The sequence below is a fragment of the Anser anser genome, assembly GCF_964211835.1.
Source record: "Anser anser genome assembly, chromosome: 5".
Taxonomy (NCBI): Eukaryota; Metazoa; Chordata; class Aves; order Anseriformes; family Anatidae; genus Anser; species Anser anser.
In genome coordinates this window covers 22921856-22944824 of record NC_139725.1, presented here as the reverse complement: position 1 = coordinate 22944824, position 22969 = coordinate 22921856, and the positions used below count along the sequence as shown (strand labels likewise).

At 35.1% G+C, this 22969-nt stretch overlaps 1 protein-coding gene and 1 long non-coding RNA gene across 4 annotated transcripts in view; one reads left to right on the top strand and one right to left on the bottom strand.

The window, feature by feature from the left end:
- Positions 1-22969, top strand: part of SCFD1 (sec1 family domain containing 1) — a 45343-nt gene that overhangs the window by 17529 nt on the left and 4845 nt on the right. Inside the window, exons 12-22 of the mRNA XM_083837143.1 lie at positions 732-822; positions 1162-1235; positions 1811-1892; positions 8356-8452; positions 12043-12113; positions 13114-13193; positions 13764-13826; positions 14843-14918; positions 15831-15884; positions 20846-20898; positions 22046-22079. Of these exons, the coding sequence (XP_083693269.1) occupies positions 732-822; positions 1162-1235; positions 1811-1892; positions 8356-8452; positions 12043-12113; positions 13114-13193; positions 13764-13826; positions 14843-14918; positions 15831-15884; positions 20846-20898; positions 22046-22079 (775 nt within the window). The remainder of the gene's footprint in view (positions 1-731; positions 823-1161; positions 1236-1810; positions 1893-8355; positions 8453-12042; positions 12114-13113; positions 13194-13763; positions 13827-14842; positions 14919-15830; positions 15885-20845; positions 20899-22045; positions 22080-22969) is intronic.
- Positions 15025-22969, bottom strand: part of LOC310899976 — a 44296-nt gene continuing 36351 nt past the window's right edge. For all 3 annotated transcript variants that reach the window (XR_014584742.1, XR_014584743.1, XR_014584744.1), the window contains 4 exons: positions 20994-21080; positions 20143-20284; positions 17962-18058; positions 15025-15454 (listed from right to left, as the gene is read on the bottom strand). This is a non-coding gene — a long non-coding RNA (uncharacterized lncRNA). The remainder of the gene's footprint in view (positions 15455-17961; positions 18059-20142; positions 20285-20993; positions 21081-22969) is intronic.

Genomic DNA, 22969 nt, shown 5'->3' with positions numbered 1-22969 from the left:
AGGCTCAACTACTTAAATCTAATTTTAAGTGTACAAATAACAGGTTTGTTAGAATATTTCTGGAGCACAAAGGGCTCTGGGTTAGGAAGTGCAAAAAGAAATAGAAAAGTACGCTGTGTTTACCCTTACTCAGATGAACAAATATCTATACGAAGTTCTGTCTGCCTATAAGGCTACTGAATTTGAAGAAAGAAACATTGTGATTTATATGGCCTCTACTATGTGTTTCACTAAGTATTAAATTTTAGGGGGAGAATTTGCTACAGGTAAAATTAATTCCTGTAGAAAATTTTAAGAAAAATAAAAATGGTGAGGATAGTATACATTCAAAGTATTCTTTCATATTATGGTAATTCTATTTTAAGTTTCTTTGGAAAGATTTGTGGAGATTTAATTTTTTATGGAATGATCTTTGTCCATATTCATTGTATCATTCATTGTATCTGCCTTTGGTGACAGAGCATGAAGATGTTTTTATCAAAATTACATAAAAATATTGAAAGCAGTGAGTATGTATCTTAGAAAGTTTAAGTAAACAGGTAGTAAGACGTCACTGCTCACGGACTTGATAATGCTGCATGATGCGTGTATTGATATTTCTGACATTTTGTGTCACGATGCATGTATTGTTATTTCTGACATTTTCAAGATCATCTTGATCATATAACGTGTCTGGTTCTAGTGTTTCAATTTGTTGATTTAACTGAGCCTAATGCGGAGTGTTGCATTAGTCCTTTTCCAGAGGTAGCTGAGTCTGTTCAACAAGAACTGGAATCCTACAGAGCCCAAGAAGATGAAGTCAAAAGACTTAAAAGTATCATGGTAAGGTTTATATTTGTGCTTTATCTAAAGCCTAATAGATGCTCAGCGTACTACACCAGCTGCAAAAAATAAAAATAAAAAAATCAGTGCATGCTGAGTCTTAGGCATAATGTAAACTTAAGTATAGGACCGTAAGTACCATAATTCATTAGAAAGTTCAGTTTCTTGCATGTATTGATATTGCATTTATGTAACTACCATAGTAACTGTAAAATACAATCCAGACTTTACTGTCGCAATGAGAAAATAGGTTCTGAGTGCACTGACTGTACTTCGATGTAGTATTTTCATGCCTACGATTATTTTCATTCCTCTTTCCAAACCACTCCTCAAAACCAGGGTATAGAAGGGGAGGATGAAGGAGCAATAAGCATGCTTTCTGACAATACAGCTAAGCTAACGTCAGCTGTTAGGTAAGTTAAATAATAAATAAAATAATGCATTATTTTTTAATTAATGGGGAACAATTTCTGATTCCTTCTGTCATTTCACTTTTAATATCTTTTGAAATAGCTTTAAAAATAGGCTACTCAGCTCAATAATAAAATTTAAATGGTGGCAAAGTTAAAGACAGCACCCTTCACAAGTAGTTGTGCGTACAACTTCCACAGCATGTGCATGTTAGGCCTCTAAACATGGCTTTGGAATGTTTCCTCAGCAATGCTGAATGATCTTAAGTGCAGCATAAATTTACTTACAGACTCTGCATGAGAAACGTATTCTCTTTCTTCTGTATTCATAACCACTTTGAATTACACTAGAAGACTGAGGTTTAGACTTGTTCCTAATTGTAAACCTGTTTTTCATTCCACTACTGCCTTGGAGAGGGGAGATGTTCAGTCTTCTGCCTTTCACTCAGGCCCAAATCAGAAGGGAAACGGAATGATAATTATTCTGATCATAGATGAGGTGGTATGTCCAATGTCCTGTAAGATCCAGCATGTGTCTGCTGCAACTCAGCAGGTTAGTTTGTATTTAATCTTTTCAGCTCTCTTCCAGAACTTCTGGAAAAGAAGAGGCTCATTGATCTTCATACAAACGTTGCAACAGCTGTTTTGGAGCACATAAAGGTAGGATTGCTCTCTGACTTGATTTTCTGTAAGATGCTTCTTGCCTGGAGCAATGTATTTGACCAAATGAAGCAAGATAGGAAAGTGAGCCTTCTCAACTGCGCTACCTTTTACAGAAACCACTGTATAACATTACTTAGAGTTGAAGGGTGAGGGGGAATGAGTTCTGAATGTCTATGCATGAAAAGTGAATACAATTTCTTTGTATTGGAATTTACTACTACACTCTTGTCTTTTTTATGATGGCCACAACCTTTATTGTGAGTTAAATTCTTTCTAAAATAAGTTTACGATGGAAGTGTTAGGTTTATTTTAGAGGCATGTCATGGCAAATTATGATTTGAGTCTAAGCATTCATTTTCTCTTGTGTGTGTGCTTATCACAAGAGTACTGTTCACTGTTCACCCAATGAAAATGATATCCAGAGGTGTGGCAGTAATGATGCAAGTTACTAAACTGGTCTTTCCAGCAGGGTCTGTGTTAGTTATGTCCTGTGCATAATATAAACTCTTAAGAAGGATGTTTGTCCTCTTTCCTGCTTAAGTCTGTGCTGCTCTTGTAATGACAGTAAGGACAGGCCTACACCGGCTTTGCTTTATATGCAATTTGTCAGGCAGAAGACGGGTTTCAGAGTGGGATGTGGAATGGAAATAACATTGGTTTTGAACAACAATGTCCTCTTGGCAACAGTCAAATGCACTTGTTCCTTCTTGATGAGGTGGCAGTGACACACTTTTCCATTACCTAGGGGCAGGAGTTACTTGTGTCCCCCTGCTGTAGCCCTCCAGTACTAGCCCTTAGGCTCCCTCCTCTGATAGGAGCCTGCTACTACAGAGCTCCCAGGGAGTGATGATCTATTTCTCCATAGATGATTCTTAATTCTTATCCTGCAAAGTGTTCAGGCTCCTTACCTTCTTACTGTATAGCTGTCAAAGAAGTTTGTGAGACAGATAGGAATGCAGTTCCTTCAGTATGTTGATGATGCATTTGTCTTTTATCAGTTTCTTTTGATTTAGAAAGAATCACTTCCTTCTTCTCCAAGCACTCAGGAACTATCTAAACTCAGGCTAATGCAGAAACACGTTTTTTTTCCATTGGAAATTACCAACGGAAAAGCCTTTTCACTAATGATTGTAGAATTTCTTCCATTTCCTTTGACCTGTCTGTTTTCTCCCCTCTTTCTACTCTCCAGTGTTAGAAAAAGATTTTTTCTAACTCAAGCTGTGGAATTTTAAAATGCAGGATGAGATGTTACCTCATGTACTCCTCAGAAATATTTTCACAAAAAAAAAAAACAGTATCTCAGCCAGTACTTTTTAAAGAAATTCTGACGGTACCTTGAGGCTGTGGTAAAATAGGTTTTATATCTGGTTAAATACAGAAACCAGATTAGGATAAGGTAATTTTTTTGACATGTGCCCAGGTCTTGAGGAGCTAGTGAAGCACCATGATTTTCTTCAGGTTATTTTATTTTCACTTTTAAAATGATCTCGAAGTACCTTCAGACTTTAAAATAGATTCTTTGCATTGCCCGTTATGTTTTTTTTTATTATTACAGTAAATATTTGAGCATTTTTTCTTCTTACGTTTATGAGAATCAGTGCAAAGAATGCTATGAGACCCGCTCTAATTAGACTGAGTTTAATTTTTCTTTAGTGGTCAGTTTACATCTGCTTTCCACGCGGTCTTGGATCATTTTCTAAGACACGGCAAGAGGAAACCAGAAATTAATCACATAATCAAAGGTCCTGGCAGTTTTCTGGCAAATCTGCACTTAGTGAAATGATGGAAAGAATGCATCACTTTCTGCACTAAATGAATCATCAACTACTTACTGTCAACACTTAGAACAAAGGCATCCTTGTCTTGCATTGATTGTTTTTTCTTTGAAGAAGCTGGTGACTGAAGGACTGTACCCAACTGTTAACAATTTTAAGACTAGAACTATGGATATCTTTCTACCTACTTTAGAGTTTCAAGTAATACATATCTTTGCATGTCTCCTACGAATGCTTAGATTACTGAAGTATGTCAAATTATGGCATGTACACTGATGCTTTTCTAAAACAATTAAATGCAGAGAGGGGTAGGTTATCATTGCTGGAATTCTGTACCTATGAATTTAAGTTGTGGATTTTAAATTAATTATTATCTGTCTTAGATTACTAACACTTGTTAAGTTTAGGGTTTTGTTGAATACCTACATAATTTTCTTACCATGTTTCTCCAGTTTTACTTGATCTTCAGGCCTGATAATTTGAATAACTCCATTATCTGGATGGACTTTCCGATCATCCATTACATACCCTGTAAAAGAATTCCACTATTTTAACCGTTCTGTTTTGTCTTGACACGTGAACAGAAAAAGTATATGTAGTAAGATACATATGTCACAGTGGTCCAGGCCATTTTTCTGTAATTCAGAACTGATTATTAAGTAAATTCCCAGGAAATGAGAGGTTTCTCTGAGTTCAGTTGCAGTCACCTTTCCTTCATTATTCTGTGGGTAGCTCGGTACAGTTCAGTCAAAGGGAAGTGGCTCCAGCTGCCACCCCCAGCTTTCTCCTAGAGCTCCTCTTCGTCCTGATAGGAGCAGGCTATAATTACCTGACTAGCCACACTCTTTCCATTGATTTCTGTGGGCTGTTATTTCTGACTGTTTTCTGTCAATATCTTTTAGAAATCCCTTCCAGTAATTAAAAATACATGTATTTTGTCGTCTTCTGCGTGTTCTCACTCTCTTAAAGGAAGTACCTTTGTACTGTAAAGAGAATAGAAGAGTCTCCTACAAATCCTTACAAAAATGACCCTGTAAGAGATTTCAGTGGATCCTGCTTCCACTTTTCTGCTTAATATTGAAGGAATTTTATGCCTCTTTTGGAGTCTGGCACTCAGGTGGAGATTCCCACGTGTCTCAGTAACTTATGTTGTTAATAAGCCAAATTTTATTTTAGGGTATTTCTAGAAATGCTAAGTTGGAAGCTTTCACCAAAAAAAGTCGAACTGTGGAGCTTCAACTACAATAAAGATCTTGTCCCTGAATTGGAGACCAGAAAGGTCTACTGAATGGTGTTAGCGTGGAACAAGATGTCACATTAGGAAATGAAGAGCAGGAGGCAGGAAAGGAATAACTGCAAATGTAAACACATCTTGATTTTATTATTAGTTTTTATTATTTTTCTTCACCTTGCTATCTGGCATAGCACCCATAGCACCCATAAGAACCTCTTCCTTGCTGTCTTATCCCATTGGAACTGATGATCCTAGAGGTCTTCTCCAACCTAAATGATTCTGCGATTGAATCTACAGGATTGTTTAGCTCTTATTCCCTAGCTTTTTCTCTTGGCATCTCTGGGAGTTTGTCACTAGGTAAGCAAAATGGCACTTACTTAAATGGAACATCTGCTTCTTATCAGCACTTCTTAGAACAGTTGGTTCTTTGGAAAGTAACTTTCTCCTTGATGTGGCATGCCTGGGAAATCCGTTAAAAGCTAACTAGTAGTGTTTAAGGCTATTCCGTACTCCATGTGAAATTGTATTCATAGTCCATATAAATCCTAGCATACACATATAAGAAAAATATTGCCTTAAATATCACCTTCGCTAGCAACCTTGGTTAGCTACCTGCTGATGAAGAAGCTGAGTATACTCACCGTATTGATTCATCTCGCTAGTTCGTGCTTATGTCGCATCAGCAAAAGCATTGAAAATTTTATATCGGTGCTTATCTCTGGTGTCCCTACTGTGGACAGACATAAAAGAACTGAGTTTTTTAGGATTTCCAGTCTGGTTCTTTTTCCAAAACAGTGCTAAGTTCACACTCCAAAAGTAATTGTCCAAAATTTTTAAGACAGTACATGTACCATTGATGTTTCTGTTCAGGCTCTAAGCATAGTGAATATATGCAGCCAGTGAGGCTTTTTTGGCTGCAGGTAGTCTGTTCTGTTTGGTAATCTTAGTCAAACAATCACGAAGTGGCACATAGCTGAGAAGAATTTTAAGCATTTTGTGCTCAAAATAAGTTAACAACTGTAAATCTGCTCTTATAATTTAAAGTATCTCATGTTTAAATTATATAATTTTATTTAAAAGTTGATCTGTAAATAAATACATTGAGTTAATATATTTTATGTTGTATATATAGTTTTAGATGCCATCTGAATAAATTTGTATTAAACAGAACACCAGCTAAGATAATATAGGCACTGCCAAATTCAACAATATATTTATCTTAATAAGATGAAGTTTCCAGATTTCATGACAATCCTTTGTTTGCTGGATGCCTTTTGTCTGGGAAAAAATATTTTAAACTTAAAAACATTGACTTTAACTCCTTATGAGGAGCTACAAATGTATGTAAAACACAGAAAGCAAGTAATGGAAAGACTACAAAAATTGCGGTGGCTTCTTTGCAGTTGTTTCTCTCCAGAAACAGTTAAGGAAACTATAACACAAATAAGAACTGTAGAATTGTACAGTACTGTGGAGAGGAGTCACAGAACTTGCCTGACATACCAGATATCAAATTGCACATGAAGTAGGGACCTCGAAAAAGGCTAGTAGTTCACTTGTATTCACTTTAAACTAGTGCAATGTAACCACTGATAATCGCTTTACCTTTCAGCTAAATAAGTTATTATTAATGCAAGTCTTTACAGCACCATAACTACCAAAATACAGCTGTGACTGCTCTTCTAATAGAGCTCAAGGCAAATACAGCTTGAAAGAAGCTCCACCTCCTTTTTTTGTCACTACATACACCTTCTGTGTAATCGTTGTCACTATGACAAACAAAAGAAGACATCCTTCTGCCCCTCAAAGTAGCGAGTGGTCAGTTCTTGAGCACACTTCACAGTAACTGTTATCCTCAGAGAGTTATCTTTTATAAGCTGCAAGTACAAGCTTCCACAAAGGCTTTAAATTAAGTTGCTCTTCTGCAAGTAACTACTTTTCTTGATGTGTTCAGTAGATGGTGAATGAGAAATGGAATTATGTATATAATACTGGGAAGCAAGGGGCTACCTCCATAAGCTGATTGCCAAAACTTTTTAATATTAAAATATTCTTGTGACTTATTCTGTGTTGTCATCTTTTTTGTTGAACTAAAAATACTCAGAATGTAAAATATCCTAACATCCTTCTTTTCTCCTTCTTTTTTGTGCTTTTATTTCCTTATTTGTTATCTCAGGAAAAAAAATAGTAGGATTCAAAAACAAATGAAAACCAGACTTCTAAACTTTTTTTGTTGCTGTCATTGCACCAACCACTGCACCAGGTTAGAAGGTGCCATAGTAATTTTGCATGCCTCGGCAGTATCAGGCAAATTGTCCTGAATCTGTTAACCTGAGAAAAACCCCTGTGACTCATGCTTCAGTGTGGTAATACCATTTCAGTCTCCCAGCCGGTATGATCTGGAGCTGAAATATTTCCAAGGCAGTGAGATGGAGATTCACTCTTACAGTCTCTCCTTTTTGAGCCAATGCATAGCTGACGGTGTCCAAACACCAGAATTTAGTCAGTTGCCAGACATTAAGGTTTTGTAAGCTGAGCAGTTGTAACATCTGTTGTGATACTACATGTTAATTTTCAAACCTCAATAATCTGTGATGGAACATAAGTTTGTAAATAAGCTTTAAAATGCGTTTTTGTATATTCAGATTGAAAGTTCAAGATCAGACGTGCAAAGCTTGGCTGTTTGTGCAGATGTGTTGTAATGCAGTCATTAGTCACATGGTCACGTGAGGTCTTCCATAAAGCCTTTGCCTCATTAATTTCATGCAGTACCTGTGACATCCTTCCTTTAAAAAAAAAAAAGGGGGGGTGGGTTCACAACCTGGTCTGCATGTGATTGATGTGATTGCAAGTGACAAGTATGTCATAGTGTAATGAGCGGCTTCTTTTCCAGTGTTAGCCAGATAACCTAACTATGAAGTTTTCCATATTTAGTGTGAATGAGATAGTTATTTTGTACCAACCCTTTAGATTTGAATGGAAAGCTGCCAACTTTTCTCTGGAATGATGCCTTACTGTATTCAGGAGTTTCTTGTATTTATCTGCACTGAGTAATTGTCTTGTTGATGGAGAGACTTGATGTTCAGCATAAGTTTGACATATTCATTTGAACATTATTTTATCTTACTACAGCATAACACTATTTACGATGGCACGTAGTTTTCAGCTACAGCAAAAGCATAGTTGAAAACAAAGCTCCTCTTCCAGTTGAATATTTGCATGTCAGACCTTTAACAAGTTGCTTAACTTGCATTTTTGTTTCTGAGAATTACACAAGCATCAATTTTCTGAGAGTTGATAAAGGCGAGCATTAGTTATTTTTTCTGGCAATTTACTTAAAAATAATTTTCTAAAAACGGTCTTGATAACTAAAACTATGTACCTTTTTAAAGAGGAAAGAAATATTCTTCCCAGTGTGAAGATGTTAATCCTAACACTTACTCTTAAACAGGCTAGAAAGCTGGACGTGTATTTTGAATATGAGGAAAAAATAATGAGCAAATCCACTTTGGATAAATCTCTCCTGGACATGATTTCTGACCCAGATGGTGAGTACTTTAAATCTGAACTTTGTGTCAACATTGTTAAGAGATGCAATAAGCCTATGCACACTATAAAGAGCGTATATGCAAGCTGTGCAGGATTTGTAAAGGAAAGAGCTTTTCACTGGTTTTAGTAGCAGTCTAGAGAGTTAATTATTAGGCTGAGTAACTTCCAAAATACTGGCAACTTTTGCAGCTCCATTAAAATCCATTCCTAACCCCTTGTTTCTGAAGATCAAAAGATTTTAACTTTTGTGTTTCTCCAGTATTTACTAATATAGAATGGAATTGCGTGCTCTGAACAGTCCTGGTTCTTTAGAATCCCACTGCATGTTTTGGAATGCATCTGTTGTAAAACCAGAACGCAACAGGGCATTTCATAGGATTTGGTTAGGTCAAGGAGTAGTGGTGTCTGTAGCTTCTGCTTGTGTGAGGGGGAAAAAAAAAAAAAAAGGGGTGTGTGAGAAGGTGTAGAGAATGGAACCAAGACATAAATTGGCCAGTTGGCTGAAAGACTCAGCTCAGGTTTTATATGCCTTGACCCAGCTGCGGCATGTCTGTTTTCATTATCCAGGAGCAGAGGGTTACAGCTGTTTTGTATATGGCTCATGCATAACAAAGCTTTACACACTGGATGATGCTCAGGTTCTCTATCATCAAGAGTCACCAGGGGCCTTTCTGTGAAGAGCTGAGACCAGAATGGGTTCTTGGCTTGGGTTCTTGGCTTTTTGTGGTATCATAGCATAGAGGCAGTGGCCTCACGTAACTGTCATTGCAGCCTTTCACAAGGCTGTGATGGATTCCAGTGGGATCTGATGGCAGTCAGCTGGAACAAAATAACCTACAGAAGATTGTAAAACTTATGTTACGAATACAGACCTGTGTGCAATAGGAAATATTGGCAAGTGTATTGGCAAACGTTAAGGTTTTAGAGACCCCGAGTCCTTGCTCTTTTCCCAGTGTGCTCTTTAAGAAAACGTTTTGTTATTGCATGCTTACATGTATAGTCTTGCAGCTGTATACTGAACATAACATATGCTTGGAGTTTCTGTAATGATTCTTCTTGGAAGAAAGAATACACATAAAACCTGCTGATTTTTAGAAGTCTTTTATTAGTGTCTGAGCTATAGAGTCAAAAGGCAGTAGAAGAAGTCGTAGATGGTTGGTAGAAGTCTGAGCTAAATTTTACAGATCTCATTGGATGAAGACTAGAAACTAACTTTCAGAAAATCTGTAATGTCAGATATCAATCTGTAATTCACTAGAAATCTGTTGTTACCAGGAAGTTAATAAGAATATGGACAATCTTCTGTTAATCAACAATACAAAGTAGTCCTTTTCCATGTTCAGAATTATCTGTTTGTGTACTATTTTGATTTCAACTTTAACGTTTGCATGAACAGCTGATGATTATATATTAAAACAGAAATGATTATGCTTGCCAGCATATCCTACTGGATCAGTTACTTTTTACCTGAACCGACATTTTCTATGCATATTTAGATTGCAGTATATATCTAATTGTTTTCCAAGCTTGATGTATCATATCAACATTTCTTTTAATAAGGAACGTGGGTTTACACAAGAGAAAGATTAGACATCCAAGCTACAGTTTCCCTTCATTAGCTAAATATTCAGATGTTTACAGTAGCTCATTAGAATTTCATATGCTTTGCCTAGATTTAAGACATTTATATAATAAAAGGTTTTAAATTTAGGTACTGTGGTTATTTCAGACTATGCTATCTTGTAAAACTGACCAGCTTCCAATTGTGTGATTTGCTGTGAGATACCAGCAGCAAACATTTGTTTTGAAGTACTAATGCCTCAAGTCTGCCAACACTTGCAGTGGTGATGTACTTGTTTGTATTATCTGTGGGATACCTGCCTTGTGGACAATATCTGCAAACCCCTTCAAAATCGTACTTAGACTTGACCACTTAACAGCTTCAGCCTCCCATTTTTACTATCTTACAGGAATTTACTACTTGTGATAATTAGCTGCCTTACAGTGGTGGTAAAACTGAAGTTACTGATTTTGCTTTGCTCTAACAGTTAAGCAGTAGCCCTAAAGGCTTCCAGCTAGTTTTTGAATTTAAGTTGTTCTATGTTAGGTTTGTCAAGTTTTCTTCAGAATATTTACCACTCCCGCTTTCCATGCTGTCACAGACCATAGCTTAGAAAAAAAGCGAACACTTTACAGCCAATGGTCCTGAGTCCTACCATTGCTTATCGTAGCGATGATTTATATCAGCAGTATGCTTAAAGTACTTTTGCCAGAAAAAAAGTGTTTTTCCTGAGATTTAGGTAAGTGTATATGATATAATCAAAGATTTTTTTTTCCAAATTCATTATTTTTTGGTAAGAGAAAATATCACCTACTCATGTCTAAGTGAGACCTCTTAGCTTTTATAAGCATAAGCCTTCTAGGAGTGTTGTGGCATGGTAAATGCTGTCAAGTTCCAGAAAGTATTGTCACAAGCTATAAACTGGCAAGTTGGCTTTTAGTTCCAGTGATGCAAAGGTTTTTTTTTTAGTTCTTGATCTTCTGGCTTACTGTTTAAAACTGATTTCCCAGAAAAAGAATTGTACCAAGTCATAAATGTTCGTTTTGACAGTGCTTACTAACAGGTGGAATTCTTAACTTCTGCCAAACCAAATATATGCTCACTTACAAACAGAAGTAGCATATTAGACTAGGTGATCCCTGCTGTCATTATCTACAGTCCATAGTTGGAAAAAAATAATACTTGCCTACAAGTACAGAAGGGTGCATTTTTTAAAATATTGAACTATATCTAAAGGTAACACGCTTTTCTAACAGTGTTGAATTACAAATTTGAAATGTTTGTTTTGAGAAGTTGTACCTCTGAAATCTTCCATTTAAACTATGCTTTTTACTAATAGTGATCCTGTTCTAGGAAAAAAAGTAGATGCTGTTCGAAATCTGATAAAGTAGGTTATAGTCTAAGGATGACAAGGATGGTCACATCATCATTTTGATTTGGCAGAGATGAGTTTTGATTGCCATGGATAATGGTTCCCAAAAAACTGGAGCAGTGTTCTCCAAGGAATGGTGTGAAAATAGGTGGGTGATTCAGGAGGTCAAATCCTTCCTGAAGACGAGGTAGAAGTTCAGCATTTGTTCCTGACCAAAGGTTCACATAAGTGCTCAGTACAGTCAACCCTAAAGCTGCATAAACAAATTGTAGAGCTCAAAAAAAAAAAAAAAAAGAGGCTTTTATTTTACTTTTATGCTTTCCTTCAGTCTCTTTCACAGATTACTGCCTGTTAATGCAGTCCCCTTAAAAATAAGACATAATGTCACTAGGTAACTTAGTTGTATGTTACTTGAAGAACAGTATTTGTTACAAGCAAGCTTGGTGAGAGTAACTCTTTCAGAAACAGTGAGCCAGTCTAACCCAATTTTTAATAAAATTGCCGAATACCTTTTACTGTTGTATATATCAAACAGGTCCATGCTCAGAAGTAACAATTACTGTCATAACTAAAGGCTTGAATGTACATACATATTGTTACTGAAGGGCAATTAACATAGCATAGTAACATTTTTTTTCTCATTTATTTCACTGCAGCAGGAACTCCAGAAGACAAAATGCGTTTATTTCTTATCTATTACATAAGCTCAGCTCAGGCGCCTTCAGAGGTATGTCCTTTACAGCTTGTAACACTAAATTTTACCAAACAGAATTTTTCTGTACCAGCATTAAATAGGTATTTCTGCTTCTCTTTGAAGAGAAGTATGAAATGCCCAGCTCAATATTGCAACTTTAAGTACATTTTGTAGTGTTACCAGGTAATCTGTTCACAGTGCATTAGCTACTATTGCAAAGGATATGGGTGGCTAGTAAGAAGGAAGATAATCTTGGAACATTCAGTCCAGAGTTACTACAAGACACATCTTGGCACAATTTTCATCATTCTGCTCCACTGCCCATTATAAGTAGATTTTAAAAAAATGTCAATATGACTCTTTTCACTCTATCCTTGTATATTCAAAAATAATTTGGTTTGTTGACTAGCAGATACATAATGTAGAAATGTTTTTATGTCAATATCTGACTAATTCAGGAAGCAATTTCTTAATAGTTCTTTAGAGCTTATGATGAAAGGAAGTTTGTTATTATACTGTAGAAATTTGTAATATGGAATTAATATAGATAACATGGAATAATTTTATGGTGAACTGCTGCACTGGCTCTAACTGGAAGAAAAAGTTATGTTAGATTAGGCAAAGAAAGTATTCTTATAAATGTATAAGAACTTCTATGTAAACTTCTCTTCATTGTTATTAGTCACTTGTGACATTTTTGGGAAACCAGAATTCTGTCAGGTTTTTGAGAGATGCTGATAGAACAGATTGTTCCCTTAGCTGAAAGCGGACAGGTTTAATTCCACAAATACAGTTAAGTTTAATGCAAATAAATATAGCAAAATAGCATCAAATAAAATAGCAATCATAGCAAATTGCATTTTAAGGTGTATTTTCATATTTGGCAGGGGATGGAATTTATAATTGTTTTTTAACTTTGGTTGTTAATGCTATAGCTTTACGTGTAATGTTTAGGTAAGGATATCTTGTATTCCACATGGAGGGAGTTCAGAGTAGTGTAAACCTGTTGCATTTCTCCACTTTGTAATTTCAGATTGATCTGGAGCAGTATAAAAAAGCATTAACAGATGCAGGTTGCAATCTTGCTCCTTTGAATTACATAAAACAGTGGAAGTAAGTAACTTGATTTTTCTCCTATGTAATTGGGTAATTTTACAGAATACAGCGTTGGTATCAAAGAATTATGTAGTACTTCTCAGACATTGTAAATTATCCTTAAACGTTTGTTCTGGCATAATTTTTTTGCTGTCGTTGTTATGGTAATACATGCAAAATTTTATTTTACAGCTGAACTCTAATAATGCCAGAACACTACTGAACATGACACATATCAGTGTCCTTAATTATCCAAGACAGAAATAATGCAGTGACTTCGGTGAAAAGTTGGGCTAGTTCAGACTCCGGATTTTGTGATTCGTTACCAAAGGGCCACGCTGTCTATCAGTTGCTGTAGTTGCAGCTGTTATAAAAATAAATTCTTTGTATTTTAAATATAAAATCTAATTCCTTTCAGTTCTTTAACCATTGTAGCTCTAGACAAGAGGGATGCATGTAATAAATAGTTACTTTCTGAAACAGTTTGAGAAGCAAAAGTATTTTCACTTTCAAATGACCAGAGTGGAACATTCTGCAGCAGGATATGCCATGAGATGAAGCATTTGATTTCTACCCCTGCTTTCACAGGGCCTTCACCAAGATGGCTTCAGCTCCAACCAGCTATGGAAACACTACGCCAAAACCTTTGGGGTATGCTTTTGATTAATTTTCTGTAAGCCTTTGGGTTCTTTTAGCTTATTTCAGTAGTACCAAAAGTGTAATTAGTTCTGTACATGGCTCAGAATAAAACATTTCTCTATTAAAAAAAAAAAATTACAGACAAAATTACAGAATTACTTATCTCCTCTTAACAGTGCACAGGATTTACGCACAGGAAAATTGAAAAGAGAAGTGGCTAAATCCAGAAAGTAACTTAACATAGTGATACTTGTACACCTGCACATTAAATATACAGACTCTCATAGGAGAAGAATTCACCATGTTGAAATGAAGCTAAGACAGCCATCATGTTGAGCCTTATTTAATCAATGGCAGAAGATAAGAACAGCCGTGTGCATTCAAAACGAGTTCTCTCCAGGGCTTGAAGACTGTCTGGGATAAAAGAATGCAATGCTTTTTCTTTAGGGTCTCCTGGACTGGTTGTCCGTCAGATCATTCAGAGGTGTAGTTCTTTATTTTAAGACACCAAAAGAGAAGATAATGGCTGTACCTATGCTGTGGGTACTAACATCCCGTACAGAATCCTCATTACTAGCAGTACTTTCAGAAATGCGCTGTCACTGTCATAAGAAGACTGTCACAGTATGTTTAGAGAGAATTCTGATGCTGTCTCACTTGGAAAAATTACTGTTTGGTAGCTGGGAAATATATTGAGCATTTCTGCTAACTCTTGTGATTAAGACACTCACTTGAAAAAAACACTCAAATCCTTAAACTACTGAAGTTTTTAAAATAAACTGTTCACTGGATTAAAGAGTAGAGAACGCAAAACTTCTAATAGGTGAGGATCTAGTTGTTAGACGACAGGTATATTCCCATACACGTGGTTGCCATGTGGTTTGAAAAATAGCTTAATTCATGAAAAAATTGAATGAATTAGTACCTAAGTTGCATCAGCTTTAATGGAAATTGAGTATCAATATCAAGCTTAAGAATGCAAATTAAAAAAAGAAAATCTTACATATCATCTTTATTTTGTTTTTCAGTCTGTTTTCACGCGTTATGAATACAGGATCACAGTTTGTGATGGAAGGTGTGAAGAACTTGGTACTGAAGCAACAAGTAAGTTTAAAGACCAATACAAATAATAACAATAAAATTAGCCTATCGAGAGAGCATTGTGAACATTTAGAAAAACACCTTTCTTTACCTCAGTTATACTAATAAAGTTAGTTGTACAGTAAACAATGCCCTCAACCTCTGCTGTTGGATATATCTAGCACTTTGTGGTTTTTAGTTTTCTGATAAGTAATGAATAATGTTTAAATTGTCTTTGAATGCCTCCATTTGTAAGGAATTAGATTTCAGTATGTGCCTTTAAGACTCATTTCAGCAATAAAAAAAGACCAGCCGTGAAATATTTAAAATAGACTAGACCTTCATGAACATGAAAAGTCCTCTGCACCTTCGATTAGAACATCATATATTAGATGCAGCTATTCCAGGATGACCGAAAGGCTCAAAGCATTCATTCTCTGTTCAGTTACAATTCAAGCATTTCCAATTATCCACCTAAGTATCAGACAGCAACCTGAAACTTAGCTTCCACTAATAAGGACTTCGGCACTGGGCTTAGGTTTGAAGGTGGATCAGCTTCACTGTGGGAGAACAGAAGAGATTTCCTGTGAAGGCTTTCTATCTGCTATAATAAAAGGACTGAAGCAGTAGACGAGTGACTACCATAAAAAGTGCAATTTTCCAAAACTGTATAAAGGAAAGTAAATTTTCTAAGATTTGGAACTACTATATTGCTATTGAAATAGAATTAAAATGAGCGACAGAAATAATGTTTGCCAACACAATTCAAGGATATTATTTTGCATTACAATAAGTTAAATCCTTTCTTAGGACATTCCAGGCAAGTGTTGAAGTGTTCAAGTTCAGTTGAGTTTCCTGGTCCATAAATAATAGTGTACTTGTGAATAATTCTTAATTATCTCCAGCATTACATTAATTTCACATTTTGTTTAACAGAATCTACCAGTCACACGTATATTGGACAACCTTATGGAGATGAAGTCAAACCCTGTGAGTATAATTGCCTTCACATAGAAAGAGATGGAACAAATGAAATCTTTATGCTGTGATACGTAATATGCCAGAGCTAAGTTTTGTTTGTGATAATAGAGTTAAATCTAGTCATGGTGTATCTCAGTAATAGAACCATTTTCATAACAATTTCATGAGATATTTTGGCATAAAAGTAGTTTCTAAATCATGACAATTTATTGTGTCTCAGTGGAACTGCTGTTTTGTGAGGGCAGTTCTATTCTGAGCTTCTATTACTCTTGTACTATACTGAGTTTCTGTTGCTCCTGAATTTCTAAAAGTTAAATTGTGGTCTGAAGTTTTCTTTGAATCAAAGTAATTTTTTAAGAGCACAAGTTCAAAAGTCAAGTAGTTGTGAATGGGAGCATTTCAGAAAATTTTGTTTCCCACATCTTTAAAGCTTTGTTATTTAGAAGAAAATAATTTAGTAGTCTTTCAGTTTGAAACAAGGTAAGTTTGTTTGTCAGAAAAGTCTTTTTGTTCCTGTGACAATGTACTGAGACTTGCCTAAGTTAATGAAGTTTTGAAATGTTTAAGTGCTTGGTGTACAGTCAAGACATTTGCTAGAATTTACAAAATTTAGCTAAAAATAGCCCAAAATCTTTTCTACGTAGTTTACAGTCAAAGCCATCTTTTTTTACTACATATTTAGTTCCTTCAAAACTGTTACTCATGGCTATCCTATACAAAAACATGTTCTGAAAAATCACCTGTTAAAAGTAATTTTAACAGGTTTAAAATATCTGCCATATTGTGTCAGTCTTCCTGATTTAATGACATCAGAATCAGAGAGAGAAAATTGTAGCATCTCACCCTGGTTTATTAGTATACCCAGAAAGAGGTTAAGTTCAATCCCTTTGTTTTCATCATTAGAATGTTTTGGGTTAGTAACAAAAAAATCTAATTTTTGCACTATTTTGCTTAGCAAATGTTTAAAGAAATACAGAAATTGCATGGATTTTTGCAATTCTAGATGAATTTTCACGCTGATGCTTAATGATTTCTGCTAGTTAGCTAACACTTTTTGGCTCTTCAGACCTGGTCAGCCATTTACATCTCCTGATCCACCTCTACCTCTTTAATATGGAATGCCAACATGTTAGTTAGCAATTCCCTCGTCTGTGCATCCTCTTGTGAGTTACCCAGTGCCAAGAGGTTTAATGGTAGGTTTTAATTCTGTGCTGCAGTGTTTATGACAGAAATGTGGGTATGCTTGGTTAGTAGCAAAACTCACTAGATTTGAAATACTCTTAGTCTACTTGCAGCTTCAGGTACTAACAATATATAAAGAGAGATAAATAATAGTAAAATAGGAAAATGATCAACAGGCAAGTAATTGTCTTTTTTTAAACTGTACTTCACAGATAGCACGTCAAGAGTGTTAGGCAAAAAATCTGTCTTCTCTTAACAAACCAAGAAATTTGTGCCATTTTCAGCAGCAGAGTTGATTGTTGTCCCTATTCGCAAGACTTAGAAAAGATGTGCAGGGCTAATTTTATCTAGTCAACCAGTAGAGGTCACTCAGAACACTTAATATGGTAATCTGAAATTAAAAACTATTGGTAACTTAGGTTACCAGTAAACTTTTACCAGTAAACCAGTTTATTTTGAAAAATTTCAAAATAAACACTAGTTTTCTTGGGTTTCAAATTTAAAAATTGTTTTGGAAAAGTTTACGAGTCGTATGTTCTCTTTTTTCCTGACTTGATATTGTCATGCTGTATTCATAGAAAACAGCCACATTTCCCCTTGATAAGTTGGAGAAAACATTGATCTTCTCACTGGAAAAAGGAGAGATTGAGATGATCTGTCTGTCAGTGACTTCATGTTACACTAACCCGTCAGCGACTAGAATTCGTGACCCAAAACAGGGAGTCCTACTTTTCAAGTCACAGGAGACCAGGCAAGCCCTAAAGAAAGATTCTCTTAACATGTAGGAAAACTGACAGCAACTTTCTCAATAAGTAGGTTCCCCCTTTCAACTAACAGAAGAAAGTTAGAGGTTAATTGTGGAATGTTTAGGCTTGCTGTAAGATAAACCAAAATGGAATTATACCTGTAAAAAGGCTGCGTATAGAAACATACCACTGTGGCCTCTGCTCATCTTCAGATGGTTGAGGTCCTTTTCCACCCCAGAATAGAAAACTATTGCCCTGCTGGCAAAAGACAGGGAGGGGACATGACACAGGAAAAAAAAATATCTCCTTTTTTATATCATCTCCTTTACAGTTCATTGAATCTTACTAGCCAACCACAGTAATCAAGTGAAATGTACACACAGATAAAAGTTTTATGCAAAACAGATTATTCCGAAGTCAAGCAGTTATTACAATGAATGCAAATAATTCAAAGTATCTTCCCAATATAAAATGCAACAACAAACTACATTGATTAAATGTGCAACTTATAACATTAGCATTCAAAAATATTGTCAGTTAAAATTTTGAATCTATTCTGAATGGTATGCTTATGTGTAAAAATTGTCTGCGGTTGTCTTTAAATCGATCTTTATGTTGATTGTCCCTAGTGCTTGTTTAGTCTCACAAGGCCAGTTACCAGGCAGGACAAATGTCTACACCTGTGCTTTCCAAGTTCCTCAGAGCAGGAATGGATAGAGCAGTTCACAGGGGCAGTAATACCATCCTGTGATTTTTTTTGTCTAGGTTGTTTAACTACAGCTGGACTTTTTCTTGCAATATTTGTTCTGAAACATGATGAGCTTAAAGTCATCAGTGTGGTTTTTGTTATTGTTGTTCCTAAAATCATAACATTGATCAAAGAAGGTTTTTATTAATTGCTTTTGAAATTATGATTCATAAAGGAATGTTCTAATAAATCTAAAAGCATAGTTGTTTGGTTTTTAATCTGTATTTGGTGATACTGAACCTTAAATTTTCTGAACACACGTGCAAAACATATTGTCAAATATATACAAATTTTCATCCATAGATAGTAAATTGAACAATTTCCATAAAATGGTTTGATTCTTGAGTACAGACAATATTTGATGTGCAAACTTTTAATATTATTATCACAAAGTCACAGAAAGAATTTAGTCAATCAATACCATATGTGCATTTGTATTGACTTACTCATGATATATATGAAAGGAACTGTATTTTCGTTAACGTCATCTCTTTCAGTGAATACGATAACTTCCAGGCTTAGGGATATAGTATATATTTACTTTTCATGCATTAAAACAAAAAAGTTCTAAAACTGGGGGACTTCCTTAATTCAAACTAATTATGTTAGCTTCAGCAGAAAACCAAATACAGCCTGAGCTGCAAGGATATTTCCATGGGTCTTTTTCCATTTTAATTTGAAAGCTTGAAAATCAATTTCAATAGCCTGAAATTTATTCCTGAATAAAATTCAGTTGTGTAAGGACATCTCTATACAATTGTCTTTGTTGGCAGAATAGACATTACTTAAAGCACAAGATTTTTATTTTCCTGCAGCCTCAGATGAGATTTCAGCAGGAACTGTGTATTTAAACAAACAAAAACTAGCTTATCACATTTCTATTTATTTGCCATTTTTGTGTGTCTACTTCAGATTTAGTTTAATACCCACAGGAAAAGTACACAAAATAAATAATTAAATGAAAAATTGTTTTTAATACCCCCCATCCCCCCCCCCCTTTTTTTTTAAACTCTGATTTTTAGTTCTGGCATTAATCTGTAATGAATTTTAATTAGGAGGGAATCTGCAGTTCATTAAGTAAAAGGTTTCTGTTTACCTCTCTGTTTCAGTCTGGTAATATCTCTGTGTTCCTAGTTCACTCATTACTTCAGAGTTGCTATACCACCTTTATAAAACAGGCTGCCAAAATCATGAATGCTGGCAGACTGCAAATGCTGCTGAAATTCCCAGTGGAGTGTATAAAAGCATTTTACAGAGATTCGGTGTGAAATTAAATCTTAAGTTCTTTAAAAAGCCAAACTTGAGGATAAGAGACTTATTTTTATGTGTTTGCAGAGGTCCTTAATATCAAATAGATTTATTTTCCTTGTGTGTACCAAATACCATACTACCACATGTATACTAAATATTTTGTAATATTAGAGACAGTTACGCTTTGTGAGCTCTAGTAAATTCCCCAGATAACTTGTCTACTACTGGAGATTTCTGTTCTATAGAATCATCAAAACACAGAGGTCTTGCATGTAAGCACCCAAACGAAAACCACTTTAGTCCTGCATGCAATTTATCCATAAATTAAATATCACAGTACCTGGATGAAAATGTAGTATAGAAACAGATGCAAGCAACGCAGTTGTCAGAAGCAGTTATTAAGAAGCTTTGTTTTTCTTCTGTTAAGAGTTGGCAAAAATCCTGCTTGTTGCCAATAAAAATATTGGAAGTGCCTCAGTGTTCTGCATGAAGGAAAAAAAAATTATAGTTTAGACGCACTTTTCAAATTCTTGTGGAACTCATTTCTTCACAAGCTTAATTTTGGTTTAATAGTAGTCATAAATCATGAAATGAAATGGTAAGTTTCGTAACAGTAGCAGATTTTGATCTATCTTGTATTTAGCATTCATTGCCATAGAAGTGTTTTGTTTTATAGTATTAAATCACTAGCAGTTCTCTGGAAAATTTGAACATTTATAATCGCATGATGATCCTCTGAAGCCGGTGACACCTTAATACTTTTTTCTGCATGTTGCCTTGCTGTTTGTTATGCAACTGATATATTTTTTGGAAAGTGTGTAATAGTCAATTGTAGAGGAATCAGATACAGTTCATAATTCTCTCTTGTTTTTCTATACTGGTTCAGTTATGTACAAGTATATGCGGACATCACAATTAATTTTGAACGATGGTATCTGCTAAATTGGGAAATTACATTGGTTTGAAGGATATTTAATGTAACATACAGAAATTCATAAGCCAAAACTTAGTTTTTTTTGAGATTAAAATACGTTTTTTAATAGGAGACAGATGACTACCGATATTTTGATCCCAAAATGCTACGAGGCAGTGACAGGTAAGTCTACTGTGAGTTTTGCTTGTTTCCTTCTATGTCATGAAAAGGTTAACTTAAAGAATTCATTCTTATTTTCCATGCTGACTACATAATACCTCCGATTATTCATTCTAAGTCAACGCAGTTGACATTGAAGGAATTCACAACTGGAAACCGGATCAACCAGATAAATTTGTGTAACACTGCAAAAAAGACATGGAGAAGATACTTGATTTTAACATAGCTTCTAAAAATAATTTTCATTGCAACTATGGGAAAACAGTCAGCTGATTTAATTGCCGGGGTTTATTACTGGATGAATATGGATAAAGTAGATCCAGACCTGGTTTTAGTCATTTGCATTAAATAAGAATTTAATTTGTCCCTACTTCCTCTGTTCTTGAATCATGCAAAGTATATTTCCAGTAGAGTAAGTAGTAGGAAGCAAATTTCAGAGAGTGTGTATGTTTTACCTGAAAGTATTATTACAGCCTATGTAGCTTCAAAGATTAAGTAGATTTTCAAGGCATCAAAGAAAAATTTGTATTTTGTTTCATTTTAATTGCAACTTTAACTGTTTCATTCCGCTTTTGTAACATTTTTGGAGGATTTTTCTTACCACCCTAACCCTAACTTCTTCCTTAAAACATCATAATCATAATGGTGTAGCTGTGACAAGTACCTGTTACCTGTAGTCATTTCTGAGATTTTGAAGCATCAATAAGTGTATCTGCAGGCATCACAAACTGACTGACTTACCTAGTTCACGTTCCAGGAAGCAGGGTTTGTGTCATAAACTGTGCTAACAAAGATTTTTTTTATTCATGTGTCTCTCATTATATTTGTGCTTCTAGCTAGCAGCACTAGAGTTTGAGCTTAAAAGCTCAAAAAGAAGTGTTGTCATAAAGCTCATGGTTTAAACAGCAGCCTTAAAACTGATAAAGGAAAACTCCCATTTATTCGTTTGTTTCTGTAGAATGGATGATGATTTTTCAAAACAAATCACTTAAATAAAATACTTCAGATGAATGCAGAAAGGCAATTAGTGTTCTATTTTAAATTCTTGTCCAATATTATTTAGTATTTCATAACCTTGTACATGATATAAAATACTTACATTTTGCGTATTTCGATTAATATCTAATAAGATATACTTTTTTTTTAATAGCTCAGTTCCGAGAAACAAAAATCCATTCCAGGAGGTAAGTCATGTAGAAATTACCTTTTGGTGTTCAGGTATTAGAAAAATAAATTCTAAAGTACCGGTCATTTTTTATGATTATGATTAAGAAAATGAGAGGTCCTGTTTGCAAGAAACACTCTTATTACATCTAGTATTAATTGCAGTTAGCTGGTAGTCTGAAGTCTTTTCAAAGGACTGTGTAAGCATTAACTAGCAGCAGAGGGGGGGAAAAAAAAGTGAAGAAAATGCTTCTTGAGATAATTAGAGTAATTTAATAACACCATAATTGGGTACTCAGTAAATTAACACCCCTATTTTTATATCAGAGCTTTAGGATGTTCTCTAAATTTAAACTTCTACAGTCTTGAACAGTAATGTTGACCACTGAGTTGTGTGTCAGTATTTTGAACAGTCCCTGTAATTTAAGGAAAAAAAACAAAAAACAGTGCTAGCAGTTGTTCCATTTTCATTGTATACAAATGCCCGTAACTATTAGTCTTTTTCAACATAAATGTTTGCAAATAGAAACAATCTATTCATTACCAAGGTAACTTATTGCCAAGTTTCATTGGCAAAATTTTTGCCTTGGCAATAGACAGATGTCTCTGATTTCTCTTGAAATGTCTTAGTTATCCTCTTGAGCAGAAGTAATGATACCTCGTGGTGTCACATAGATGGTCATAGCAAAAATGACAGTAATAACATAGAAACTACACAAAATTCATATGGTCAAACAGTTTTGGAGAATGAACATTAACAAAAATATGCAACTATTAAGTCTCCGTATTCTATTCATTAGCTGTTCTGTTTTTAAACACAGCCCAGCAAATACCGATGGCCTGTAATGTTGTTATTACTAGTAGTAAGCGGGAAAGGGAAGGACAATGAAAACATGTTTCTTCATAACAA